A 13,682-nucleotide genomic window follows, 5' to 3' on the forward strand; every position below is an offset into this window, starting at 1 on the left:
GGACTTCCTTGTACTTCTTCCATTTCTCTTTGGATTCTGCACCGTTCAGGGCACGCTTTCAGGCGGTCTCGAGAAATTGCTTGATAGGTCTTGCCTTCATCCTTGCTTATGAGGCATACCTTACTATTGTCAAAGTTGGAGGGGATAATGGTGTAGGGCTCGTTTTCCCACTGATCATCCAATTTATGCGTCCTCCGCTTCTTCTTGAGGACTTGTTCTCCAGGTGCTAAGGGAGTTGCTGGGGCTGTTTGATTGTAATGCTGCTCTTGTCTCGTTCTTGCTTGAGACAGGCTCCTCTCTACGCACTCCTGGACCTTACGGTACCGCTGCTGCCGTTCTGTATCCCAATCCTCTATTTCTTGAACCGCCTCAGGCGACACAGTCCCCATCTCAAAGTCTACAGGCAACTTGCCAGGTCTGGCTCGCATCAGGTAAGCGGGGCTGCAGTTGGTCGAATTTACTGGGATATGGTTGTACAGGTCTACCAGATCTGGCAACTTCTCTGGCCATTGGTTCCTTTCTTCCAGCGGTAGGGTCTTCAGCATATCAATAACCACATGGTTCATTTTCTCGCACAGTCCATTGGTTTGGGGGTGGTACGGTGTGGTTCGGATTTTCTTACAGCCGTACATGTTACAGAACTCTTGGAACACTTCGGCCTCGAATGCAGGACCTTGATCAGTCAGTACCCTTTCCGGATAACCGTGAGGTCGACAAAAGGATGCCTGGAACGCTCTAGCTGCTGTTCTGGCTGTCTGGTCCTTCACAGGCACTACTACCAGGAAACGAGAGTAATGGTCCACAATGGTGAGGGCGTACACATAGCCTGACCGGCTTGGTGTTAACTTCACGTGGTCCAGGGCCACCAACTCCAGGGGCTGCTTCGTGATAATTGGCTGTAGGGGAGACCTTTGGCTGGCATCATCCTTCCGCCTCAGGTTACACGGGCCACAGTCTCGGCACCACTTCTCGATCATCTTTCTCATGTGCACCCAATAGAACCGATCACGGAGTAGGGCCTCCAACTTCTTCCACCCGAAGTGTCCTGCGTTATCATGATACGCTGCTAGGACCATTGGAGCATCCCTCTGCGGAACCACTATCTGCCAGACAAGTTCATTTGTTCGCCAGTTGACATATCTCTTGCAGAGCTTGCCTTGGTAGGTGAACAGTCGTCCCCTCTCTTTCCACAACTGCTAGGCTTCTTCTGGAGCATCTGGGCCAAGATGAGTCTCAGCTTGTGCTAGCTTTTCTTTGACCAATCGCACAGCCGGGTCACCGTTCTGTGTCTCTTCCCAATTATGGTGGAGTAATGGGTTAACCGAGACCTCGTGTTGGCTCGAGCGCTTCACTCCCACAGCATGCTCACACTGGGAAACACCCTGATGATGGAAAGCCGGTAACTCTATCTCTTCGAGTTCATCCAGGTCTTCTCCAGATTCGGGTAAGTGAGGCATTCTGGACAGCGCATCAGCATTGTTATTCTTCTTGCCAGCCCGATACTTGATGGTAAAGTCAAAGTTAGACAGCCGGGCCATCCATCACTGTTCCAACGCACCTAACTTGGCTGTTGCCAGGTGTGTCAACGGATTGTTGTCCGTGAAGATGGTGAACTTGGCCGACGCCAGATAGTGCTTGAAGCGTTCAGTCACTGCCCAAACAATAGCGAGGAACTCCAGCTTGAAGGAACTGTAGTTTTCTGGATTCCTTTCTGTGGGCCGAAGCTTCCTACTGGCGTACGCTATCACCCTCTCTCTGCCTCCCTGCACCTGGGACAGAACTGCTCCCAGTCCCACGTTGCTGGCATCTGTGTACAGTACAAACGGCTGGCTGTAGTCAGGGTAGGCCAGAATTTCTTCTCCCGTGAGAGCCCCTTTCAGCCGGACAAAGGATGTTTCTAGTTGGCTGCTCCATTCAAATGGAGGGCTCTGCTTCTTAGCCTGCTTTGGCTGGCCCACCAGGAGATCTTGAAGGGGCGCTGCTACCTTGGTGAAACCATCAATGAACCTTCGGTAGTAGCCCACCAGTCCAAGGAACTGCCGCACCTCCTTTACCGTGGTGGGTCTGGGCCAGTCCTTGATTACGGTGACTTTCTCCGGATCAGGTGCCACACCTTCTGCGCTGACCACATGACCCAGGTACTGTACCTTTGGCTTCAAGAGGTGACACTTGGACGGCTTTATCTTCAGGCCATATTTCGACAAGGACTCAAACACTTCTGCTAAGTGCCTCAGGTGGTCTTCATAAGTCTTGGAGTAGACTATGACGTCATCCAGGTACAATAGCACAGTTTCAAAGTTGTGGTGGCCCAAGCAGCACTCCATCAACCTTTGGAATGTCCCTGGGGCGTTGCAGAGCCCGAATGGCATACAGTTGAACTCACAGAGGCCCATTGGTGTCGTGAATGCAGTCTTCTCCTTGTCCGCCTCTGCCACGGGAACCTGCCAATACCCACTGGTGAGATCCAAGGTGGAGAAATAGTTAGCTGACTTTAAGGCTGTTAGTGACTCCTCTATTCTGGGCAGTGGATAAGCATCTTTATGTGTAATGCGGTTAATTTGCCTGTAATCTACGCACATTCTCATTGTACCATCTTTTTTCTTTACGAGCACTAGGGGAGCTGCCCAGGGGCTACAACTATCTCTGATAACCCCAGCCTCCTTCATTTCCCGCAACATTTCTTTGGCACGCTGATACTGTGCGGGGGGCACAGGGCGGTATCTCTCTTTAATGGGATGATGATCACCCGTGGGGATTTGATGTTTAACCCCTTTCACTTGCCCAAAATCTAGGGGGTGTTTGCTGAAGACCCGCTCGTACTCCTGTACCACCCGGTAAACCCCATGCTTTTGGTGTGAGGGGGTGGAGTCGGTGCCCACATGTAATTTTTGGCACCAGTCTTCCAGCTGTCCCTTGGAGCCATTGTCTTCCGCCTGGTCGGACGGGATCAAGGGTTCCACTGCTTTGATGGTATTGTTGCTGACAGTGTACAGTTTTGCTACAGTGGCGTACCGGGGCAATTTGGCCTCCTCCTCCCCACAATTCAGGACACGGATGGGCACTCACCCCTTGCGGACGTCTGCTACCCCTCTGGCTACCAGGACTCCCGGCCTACTGTCTGAATACACCGGTTCTACCAAGGCATGGTAATCCTGACCCTTGAGGCCTATTGCTGCCCGACACCATATCAACATTTCACTTCTTGGGGGTATTGCAATGGGGAGGGGGTCACTTACCCTCACACTGCCAATTTCTCCTCCGGCCAGCTCTACCTGCTGCCTCCTCATCAGGGCTCTGATCTCCCTCTGTAAGGCACGCTGCTGCCCGGAGCTGGCGGTTTCAGACGCCTGTTGCAACAAAATTATCACTTCGGCAATACAATTTTCTATCACATTTGTACCAATGGTTAGCAGTGGTTCGGATTCTTTGCGATCAATATCTACAATTATCATCCCCTGACATGGCAGTTCCACCCGCCCCACTTTAATGGTTACTTCTTTGTACCCAATTTGGGGTAAGGGCTGACCATTACTGGCCACAATTGTTAAATCATCATCTGGGCCATGGTCAATGTCTGAATCAGCCCAATATCTTTTGTACAGTTTGTAGGGGATGGTTGTTACCTGGGACCCCGTATCCAGGAGGGCATTCAAAGGGATCCCATCCAGCACAATAGGAAGGACCGGGCGTCCTCCGACATACTTGCTGCGGCTGGGGGTCGAGCCGGGCTTCCTCACACCTGGGGGTTGGCTCCTGGCCCCAGGCTCGGCCCATTTAAAGGACAGCGTCGTGCAATGTGGCCCGCCTGGCTGCAGCGGCGGCAGATCGGTTGTCCCGTTGAATCATACCGGTCTGTGTCTCTGCCTCGGGTCGGCGGAATCCTCCTCTGTCACATCCAGGGGACGTCATCTGGGCTGGAGGCCAACTCGAGTCTTGCAGGCGATGGGGTCACTTGTAGAGACTGCACGGTCTTGGCCAGGGCAGCTACAGTCTTGGTCAGCTCCTGGACCTGCTGTCTGAGCTCTGCAGTGGGGTCCTTATCCAGGGACTGCGCCTCAGCCCCTGCAGCGGCTCGTGTTGCAGGCACCACCCCGGGGTACATGATAGCAAGAGGCCGGAGGGATACTGGGTCATTCGGTGTAGATTCTCTCAGTACCCGGATGGCCTGGTCCTTAAACTTTGCAAAGTCCAGAGCAGGGTTCTGCAGGACCATGATACGCAGCTGGGTCCTGTGGGCATCTGACAGGAGCCCCTCTATGAACTGCTCAGTTAGGAGTTTGTGTTCCTCACGTACACTCTCTGGGTCCACCTGTTTAACTGCTTTCAGGGCCTCCTGCAAGTTTAAGGCATAGTCCCTTATGCTGTCTGTGGCCCGTTGCTTGCACCCAAAGAATCTCATCTTTATCTCTGCTGCGGTGCGGGTGTCAAAAGTACTCTTTAGCTTGGCCAATATCTGGGTTACTGTCCCTTTATCTGTATCAGGCCAGGACTTCACTTCACGCTGGGCTGCGCCGGCTAGCTGCCCCATTAATATGCCCACCTTCTGGCTCTCAGTCAGAGGATACACCCGGAACAAGCTGTGCAGGCTTTCCCTGAAGTCACTCAAGGTATGGGACTCCCCGGAGTACTGCGGCAGCCACTCCGCTCCCGGGATGTACGGCATTGTGATCGGCATTACCGGCGCTGCAGCGGGGGCTGGGGCGACGGCGACTGGGATTGCTTCGGCTGGTGCTGCGGCGTCTCGGGCTATGGCAGCCACCTGCTCTCCCTCTGAGTCGGACATCTTCTTCCCCCTTAGTGAACCTTACCAGGCTCCGTTCACTTTTCAAATTTCCTTCTGGGTCGCGCGGGGTTAACAGCGCTCTGCTCTGATGGCGCGCTCCCTTCGCGCTCTTTGTCAGGCACGCCCCCCTTCTTCCTGCGCTCGGCGAGGCTAATGGCGGCGGCAGTTTGCAGACAGTACACAGTCTTTTAAGCACAATTCCTGCAGGCGCACAGTACCCGGTGGGACCGGGCACGAAATCCTGTTCGTGACGCCAAAAGTTGACTCGCCCACCCGCTATGGGACACCCGGTGCCGGGCCGGACTAGTCCGGTGGTAGTCAGTGGTGGCTGGGCCCGTCTCCGTGGCCCTGGTGGGTGTCAGTATAATATGTGGCTGATGACTTTAAGTTTGTGTTCGTGACGCCACCTGTGGTATGCGGCTATTAAGCCGCCGCTGCTGTGTAAGGCCTCCGGGGTGATGAAGTGGCAGCAATGGTGGTACTGCTCCCCACAGGTGGAGCGGTGCCCCGGGACACAGTTGGTGCTTGTGGAAGTCTATGGTGTTGTGTGACTAGCACGGTGCAGGGCCGACAAGCAATGAAAGAAACAGGCACAAACAGTAGTCTCTTTACCTTCTCCTCTTTTACTCGGCAGAAGTTTAGTCCAGGGAGACCGTCACAGATGGTAAAGATGGTCCGGCCGGCCTGGAAGTGCCTGGGGTGATCTTTGGCCAGTTGAGTATGAGGCCTACTCCTTAATCTTTCTTTGCTGTTTTAGGACACTGCACTTTGGGTTAGCAATTGCCCTCTTGCTGCTGGGACTGTTGGTTCGTCCCTTTTTCTGTGGGGTAGACTGCGCAGGCCCTCTCTGGTGCTTCTCTGCTGGAGTCCACACCAGGCCCTTGGGATGCAGCTGTACCTTCAGATTGCTTCTGGGCCAGGGGGCTTGCAGCTCTCCTGCCCTCCGGATTCAGCTACCAGGGATGGATTTTATGCCCTGGCAACTACAGACTCCGATGTCCGAGTCTCTGCTGTGCCTCTCTGCTCCCCTTGCTTCACTGGGCCAAGCTATCCCAGCTCTAGGCCCCAGTTTCACAAGGCAGCACTACTCTGCGTCTGCACTCTTTCACTCCTGTCTCCAGACTAACCACTACTTCCTCCCTTCAGCCAGACTTAAGGAATGCTCCCTGAAGTTCCAGGTTCAGAGCTCCCTCTGCTGGCCGGAGGGAGAACTGTGTTAGGTGTTAACTTACTGGCCAATAGATCTCCCAATTACCTCCAGGCTCAGCATTAACCCTTTGGGAGGGCAATGCTGTTGTGGCGACCAGGTCCTGGGGCGCCACACATGCACCTTCTCAGTCGGTGGCTGATGAAATGCGGGCAACTCAATCTCTTCGAGGTCGTCATCCTCGGACCCTTCTTCCAACAGGTGGGGCATCCGAGAGAGTGCATCGGCATTAACGTTGGCACGGCCGGCCCTGTACTTGATGGTGAAATCGTAGTTAGCTAGCCTAGCCACCCACCGCTGTTCCAACGCGCCCAGCTTGGCTGTGTCCAGGTGGGTCAGCAGGTTATTATCCGTGAAAGTGGTAAACTTAGCCGCTGCCAGGTAATGGCGGAACCGCTCGGTGATAGCCCACACCAGTGCCAGCAGTTCAAGCTTGAAAGAGCTGTAGTTCTCAGGGTTCCTCTCAGTCGGTCGAAGCCTTCGGCTAGCATAAGCAATCACTTTTTCTTTTCCGTCTTGGACCTGGGATAGGACTGCCCCCAAGCCTACATTACTGGTATCGGTGTAGAGGATGAAGGGGTGGTTGTAATCAGGGTATGCTAGGATTTCTTCTCCGGTCAGGGCCACTCTCAGCTGACGGAAGGATTCCTCATGCCTTTCTTCCCACACCAATGGGGCTCCTAGGGGTCTACCACCTTTGGTCTGTCCCACGAGGAGGTCTTGCATGGGGGCGGCCATCTTCGTGTACCCCTTGATGAAGCGACGGTAATACCCCACTAGGCCTAGGAACTGCCTCACCTCTCTCACCGTGGTCGGCCTCGGCCAGTCCTGGATGGCGGAGATTTTCTCAGGGTCAGGGGCGACACCCTCTGCACTGACCACATGCCCTAGGTACTGCACTCTGGGTTTCAGCAGATGACACTTTGAGGGCTTCAACTTCATCCCATATTTGGCAAGGGACGCGAACACCTCGGCTAGGTGCTCCAGGTGGGCTTCATATGTCTGGGAGTACACAATCACATCATCCAGGTACAGCAGGATGGTCTCAAAATTGAGATGCCCCAGACAGCATTCCATCAGCCGTTGGAAGGTTCCAGGGGCATTGCACAGCCCGAACGGCATGCTATTAAACTCACAGAGTCCCATAGGGGTGGCAAATGCAGTCTTCTCTCGGTCTTCTGGCGCCACAGCCACCTGCCAGTACCCACTGGTGAGGTCAAGGGTGGAAAAATAATTAGCGGTTCTCAGCGCAGCCAGAGATTCCTCAATGCGGGGCAGAGGGTAAGCATTCTTATGCGTTATCTGGTAAATTTTCCGGTAATCCACACACATCCGCATGGTGCCATCCTTCTTCTTAACCAGTACCAACGGGGCACCCAGGGACTACAGCTGTCCCTAATAACCCCTGCCTCCTTCATGTTCCTCAACATGTCCTTGGCACATTGGTAGTGTGCAGGGGGAATAGGCCTGTACATCTCTTTGATAGGGGGGTGCTCACCGGTGGGGATATGGTGTTGGACCCCTTTAATCTGCCCAAAGTCTAGGGGATGTTTGCTAAAAACTTGCTCATACTCCCTTACCACCCGGTATACCCCTTCTTTGTGATGTGTAGGGGTATCGTCAGTGCCTACATGTAGCTGTCGGCACCACTCATCTAACTCCCCTTGGGATGGGTGAGTGCTGGCAGTAGGTGGTGAGGTTGGGGGAACGGCCTCGCGGATAGTGTGGGGATCCAGAGTGAACAACTTGGCAAGGGTAGCGTACCGGGGAAGCCCGACTTCTTCCTCCCCGCAGTTCAGCACCCTTACGGGCACTCTCCCCTTCTTTACATCTACCACCCCTCAGGCGGCCATTACTGTGGGCCAGTGTTCAGAGGGCATGGGTTCTATCATGGCGGGGTAGTCACGCCCCTGGGGCCCTACCGCTGCCCTACACCAAATCATCTCGCTCCTGGGAGGTACAATCAAAGGGGCAACATCCATCACTCTCACCCCACCAATCTCTCCTCCTGTCGAGTTCACATGTTGGCGGTACATCAGGGCTCGGATCTCACGCTGCACAGCTCTCTGTCGGCTCCCCCCCGCCGTGGCGGCCACCTGCTGCAGTAGGGTGAGCACATCACCCATACAGTGCTCCATTACGTTAGTCCCTAGCACTACCTTCGGGTTATGATCACTGGGTTCATTCATTATCACAATCATACCCTGGTGTTGCAGTTCAGCTCGTCCCACAGTCATGGCCACTTGCTTGTACCCCACTTGGGACATGGGAGTCCATCAGCAGCAATCATTGTCATACTGGCATCTGGGGGAGCCAGTTCGTCTGTTCCCCAATACCGTTGATACAGTGTGTATGGTATGGTGGTTACCTGTGATCCAGTGTCCAGGAGAGCCATCACCGGTATGCCGTCCACAGCCACGGGGATGATGGGCCGGGCCCCAATGTACCGGTTCCGCCAGTCTGGGGGGCCATGGGGTTCTACTCCTGAGGATTTGCCCGTGGCCCCAGGGGTTGCTCGTTTAAGGGACACCGTCGGGAGTAGTGGCCGGGTTTGCTGCACCTGTAAGAGATTGGGGGTCCATACCGTGAGTCATTGGCCCTTCGCCGCTGCATCCAGGGGACATCCTCAGGGCTGTCGGCGAGCTGCATCTTCACCGGGGCCTGGGATCTGGTCGGAGGCTGGAGTGCGGCGAGGATCTTAGCGAGGTCCCCATCCATGCGGCGATCCTGAGCAGTGAGTTCTTCCATCGTTCCGCTTGGGGCTGCAGGCACTGGAGGTGCTGGTGGGGTAGGGGCCACCACGACGGGAGCAGTCTCAACCGGCCACGGGGCTGGCTCAGGGGCTTCAGATGTGGGGGGTTGCAGAGCTTTGATGGCCCGTTCCTTTAATACGGCAAAGTCCACATCAGGGTGTTCTAGGGCCCACAGCCGAAGTTGTTTGCGGTCCTCTGAGGACCTCATCTCCTACACAAACTGCTCACTTAACATTTTGTTACTGTCCGCACTGTTGATGGTGTCCACCCGCTTCAGTGTGCGGAGTGCGGTTTGCAGGCGCAAGGCATAGTCCCGAATGCTATCTGTTGGCCGTTGCCGGCATTGATAGAACTGCATCCGCAACTCTGCCTCGGTACGGGTCTCAAAGGCGGTCTGCAACTTCTCAAAGATGGTGGCTACAGAGGACCGGTCCCCCTCGGCCCAGGTCTCCGCCTCTTGCTCAGCCGCACCGGTTAGCTGCCCCAGCACTAGCGCTGCACGTTGCTTATCAACAGGCAAAAGGGAAGGGCACCACCCGGTAGGATCTCCTGGTATATCAAGCAATAGATAATGAAGAAAAAAAGAAGAAAAGGATATACCAACATGGGATCACCACAACAGAATATGGAAAATCGATATTTTATTAGTGCAAGCAGAAAAAACAGGAAAACACATATTTCCGCACTTAGAGTGTGGGCACACAATACCACGGTTAAAAACACTTAAAAAGCCAAAGGCATGGAAACCATGCACGCCAGGAATCAATATCATGTGATAAATATAATGAACATACAGTGCAAATGAAGCGAAGGTTCTCTACAATATATTGCACAAAGCCCGGTCCCAAAACTGGTCTGTCTGTAATAGTGCGAAGTATATATGAGATACAGGATATGAAAGACCACTATACAGATATAATCAGATTACATCACCCCTACTATGTAGAATATACAGTATGAGCACATGGATGAGTCATAGATTGTGCAGTATGTTGCCCCCATGTGCAGGAAACACAAAAGATAATAAGTTATAACAATGGAGGACCTAATGATGCACATATGCAGTATATATCATACTGAGGAATGATTGTTGATAGAATATACGCAAAACACTATAGGTGCATATAGAATTCTGAGTGAATCTGCACACTAGTATAATACAACACAGGTGTAACAACAGAAGGCAGCACAATGAATATCTGTATTGGGCCAGTAAAAACCTCATATAGCCAGTATCTCCAGAATATAAAGGATGTCTATCATACCTATAACCCCTGTAATATGGCCAAAGGCCTCCCGGTCCATGCAAAGAGGCCGAGGCACAAATCAGGCTAAGGGTAGCTCAGGAGCGGGACCGTACTTACTACTCCAAAATTAGAAGGCAGCCATGCATATGGAGTAAATAGAGATAGTAACCAACAGGGTTCCTGGCGTGGTTAGCTGCCCCAGCACTAGCGCTGCACGTTGCTTATCAGTCAGGGGGTACAGCTCTAGTAGCGGACTAAGCTTTTTCCGGAAAACCTGCAAGGCATCAGGTTTCCCATCGTACTGCGGTAGCCAGGCAGCTCCGGGCACATAGGGCAGAGAGAACGGCATCACCTGAGCGAGAGCTGGGGCCGCGGCGCCCCCCGCCAGCGCGGCCGGGACCTGTGCAGGCCCATTCCCATCTACGGGTGCTCCCACGACTGCGTCCGCTGCTCCTCCAGCGGCTTCGTCGGGCGCAGACATCTTGTTTCCGTCCCCCTTAGTCTCTTTTGGGCTCCTCCTCTACAGGGGCGGGGCTTCGGCCTTCGCGCCTCCACTACTCGAGGAAACGCTCGAGCGGGAATTTTTCGCGCCCAAGATGGCGGCTTCTCCAATTTTTCGGCTGGACACCTCCGGCGGTAACAAGGCGCACCTCTACCAGACGGCAGAGCGGTAAGATCCTGTTCGTGACGCCAAGTTGTCACTGGCGGAGGAGGGGACGCTGCGCTCTCCCACTGCTTGGTTCCGGACCGCTGCTGCTGCTGCGGCAGCTGCTCGGTGGTGGCTTGAGTGGTGGGCCGGATCCCGGGGACTCGAGCGGCGTTCCTCGCCCGTGAGTGAAAAGGGTGGGGATTGATTGTGGGAATTGGATATTGTCCATGACGCCACCCACGGTTGTGGTGATATTGGTGACACCACCGCTGCTCTGGACGGGGATCCCGGGAGCGATGACAGGGAGCAGCCTGGATGTTAGTTCTCCCCTCCGTGGGTAGGGGGTTGGTTGTCCCGGGGCCCGGTGAGGGGGTAGGGATGGATGGCAGGCGGGTTACGGGGCCTGGTGAGGTGCAGGGTCGCGGGGGCAGCGCTGTGCCGCACGGCACTGTGGTACTCACTCAGCCAATGATGAGGACACAGTTCTCGGTAAAACACACGGCTGCATGGACGGGTCCCACAGACGGCTGCAGTGTTTCTCCTCCCGGCAGGTTGATGGTGACTGCCTTTCCCTGCACCTGTGTAACATGTACGGTTCCAATGGGTTCCCACCGGTAACCCGCTCCCCCAGCTTGGATGGGTGCTGAAGGAGCCCCTTTTGCCCGCAGGCTCTGGCCCTGGGAACTTTAGCCTTGGCGGTGACTGTGTTTCCCTCTCTCGGTTGGACTGTTGCCTTCTGACGGGACTTGGCTGCTGGGAAACCCAGGAGGTTCCCTTCGCTAACGAATTTGGCAAATTCACGGCGACTCCTAGCCTTGCCGGGGTCCGTAAGCCCCTGCCGGATGGTGCTGGCTTCTCTTTGCGTGCCAGGCCACCGCCCGTCCACGGTCCTTACGGCAAGCTCCAATGGGCTACTCCTGCAGACGGTCACTACCGTCTGCCAACCTTGCTGATCTGTCCGGGCCACACACCCGGACCAACTTCTGTCTGCTCAACTGCTACTTTCCTTCCTCTCCCTTTCACTTCCAAAACAGATCTCTCTACTTTTCCCGCCTCCAGGACTGTGAACTCCTCAGTGGGTGGGGCCAACCGCCTGGCCCACCCCCTGGTGTGGACATCAGCCCCTGGAGGGAGGCAACAAGGGTTTTTGTCTGACTTAGGTGTGCCTGACCGGGAGTGTGGGGTGTGTTGGTGTTCTGCTTGTGACGTCCTGGCTTGTCCAGGGTGCCACAGGGATATCATACAGTTTTTGTGGGACATTTTTGCTGTCATCATACATTTTGGATGCAGTGAAAGGGGAATATAGGGGCTTATAGGAGGAAAATAATGTTGTAAAGACTGTAAAGTTGTGAGATATGTTTTTATGTGACCCAGACAAATATTATTATTTTTTTTTTTTAGGGTGGGGACAATTAGAACTTCTGCTATGGGGCTCTGTGATTTCGATGTACATTGCTCACTAATGTCTAATGTTATCTGTTTTGCATCATTTGAAAATATTGCTCATAATTTCCACTTACTTGGTAAGTTAATTTTCGTGCATTTTGACTTCCCGTTCACTTTGCATTTGTATACATCTCCAGTTCTTCGCGCTGGCTGGCCCTCCAATGGTGATCCAATAAGTACCCTTAATGTAGAGAAAAACATCATGATGTCATTTCTCTAGCAAATATATACAGTACTATCAATATGGCTGAGGGCTGGTTTTCACATTCATGATTCCACCTTTTACCTGATGAATGCCACTTGCAAATATTTGAGCCTATTTTTTTCTATCCGTATTGAACTGTCCACATCCTTGGGGCAGGACATTAACATTTGATCTCCGAATATTCAACCTCCAGAACCTCCACCAGATTGGGAAAAACTGATGTGACGGATCCAGTAATAAACGGATCCGTTTTGGTTTTTTTTAAAGGCTGAGAGAGACTCCATCATCACCGCACATACACGGGCACTCCCGCACATCATGGCACATACACCGGCACTCCCGCACATCACCGCACATACACCGGCACTCCCGCACATCACCGCACATACACCGACACTCCCGCACATCACCGCACATACACCGGCACTCCCGCACATCACCGCACATACACCGGCACTCCCGCACATCACCGCACATACACCGGCACTCCCGCACATCACCGCACATACACTGGCACTCCCGCACATCACCGCACATACACCGGCACTCCCGCACATCACCGCACATACATCGGCACTCCTGCACATCACCACACATACACCGGCACTCCTGCACATCACCGCACATACACCGGCACTCCCGCACATCACCGCACATACACCGGCACTCCCGCACATCACCACACATACACTGGCACTCCCGCACATCACTGCACATACACCGGAACTCCCACACATCACTGCACATACACCGGCACTCCCGCACATCACTGCACATACACCGGCACTCCCGCACATCACTGCACATACACCGGCACTCCTGCACATCACTGCACATATACCGACATTACCTCAGTCACGTCACCGCTTACAGCGCGACTCCCTCAGTTGCTGCGTGGAGCTGATAGAGAGTGGCAGTGTTCTACGGCCGCTCCTGTCAGCTTCATGTAGCAGAGCTGAAAGCGTCACAGGACCTCGTGTGGATTATGTCGGACCTGGAGGGGTATTTTGGGATTTTAATAAAATGGTGAAAGAGGGGTTTTTTTTTGTCCTTTATTCCAAATAAAGTATTTTTTTGGGTATATGTGTTTATTTACTTTCACTTACAGGTTAATCATTGGGGGTGTCTCATAGACGCCTGCCATGATTAACCCCTTATTACCCCGATTGCCACCGCACCAGGGCTATTCGGGATGAGCCGGGTAGAGTCCCGGGACTTTCGCATGCGGCAATTCCGGGCGGCTGCTGTCTGATATTGTTAGGCTGGGGGGCTCCCCATAACGTGGAGCTCCCCATCCTGAGAATGCCAGCCTTCAGCCGTGTGGCTTTACCCTGGCTGGTATCAAAATTGGGGGGACCGCACGTCGTTTTTATTTAATTATTTATTTATTTT

General features: G+C 53.8%; 1 protein-coding gene across 1 annotated transcript in view; it reads right to left on the reverse strand.

The window, feature by feature from the left end:
* Nucleotides 1–13,682, reverse strand: part of ITGA1 (integrin subunit alpha 1) — a 329,669-nt gene that overhangs the window by 192,418 nt on the left and 123,569 nt on the right. Inside the window, exon 3 of the mRNA XM_075342876.1 lies at nucleotides 12,160–12,266. Coding sequence (XP_075198991.1) covers nucleotides 12,160–12,266 — 107 coding nt within the window. The remainder of the gene's footprint in view (nucleotides 1–12,159; nucleotides 12,267–13,682) is intronic.

Source organism: Anomaloglossus baeobatrachus, chromosome 1 (genome assembly GCF_048569485.1).
Source record: "Anomaloglossus baeobatrachus isolate aAnoBae1 chromosome 1, aAnoBae1.hap1, whole genome shotgun sequence".
NCBI lineage: Eukaryota > Metazoa > Chordata > Amphibia > Anura > Aromobatidae > Anomaloglossus > Anomaloglossus baeobatrachus.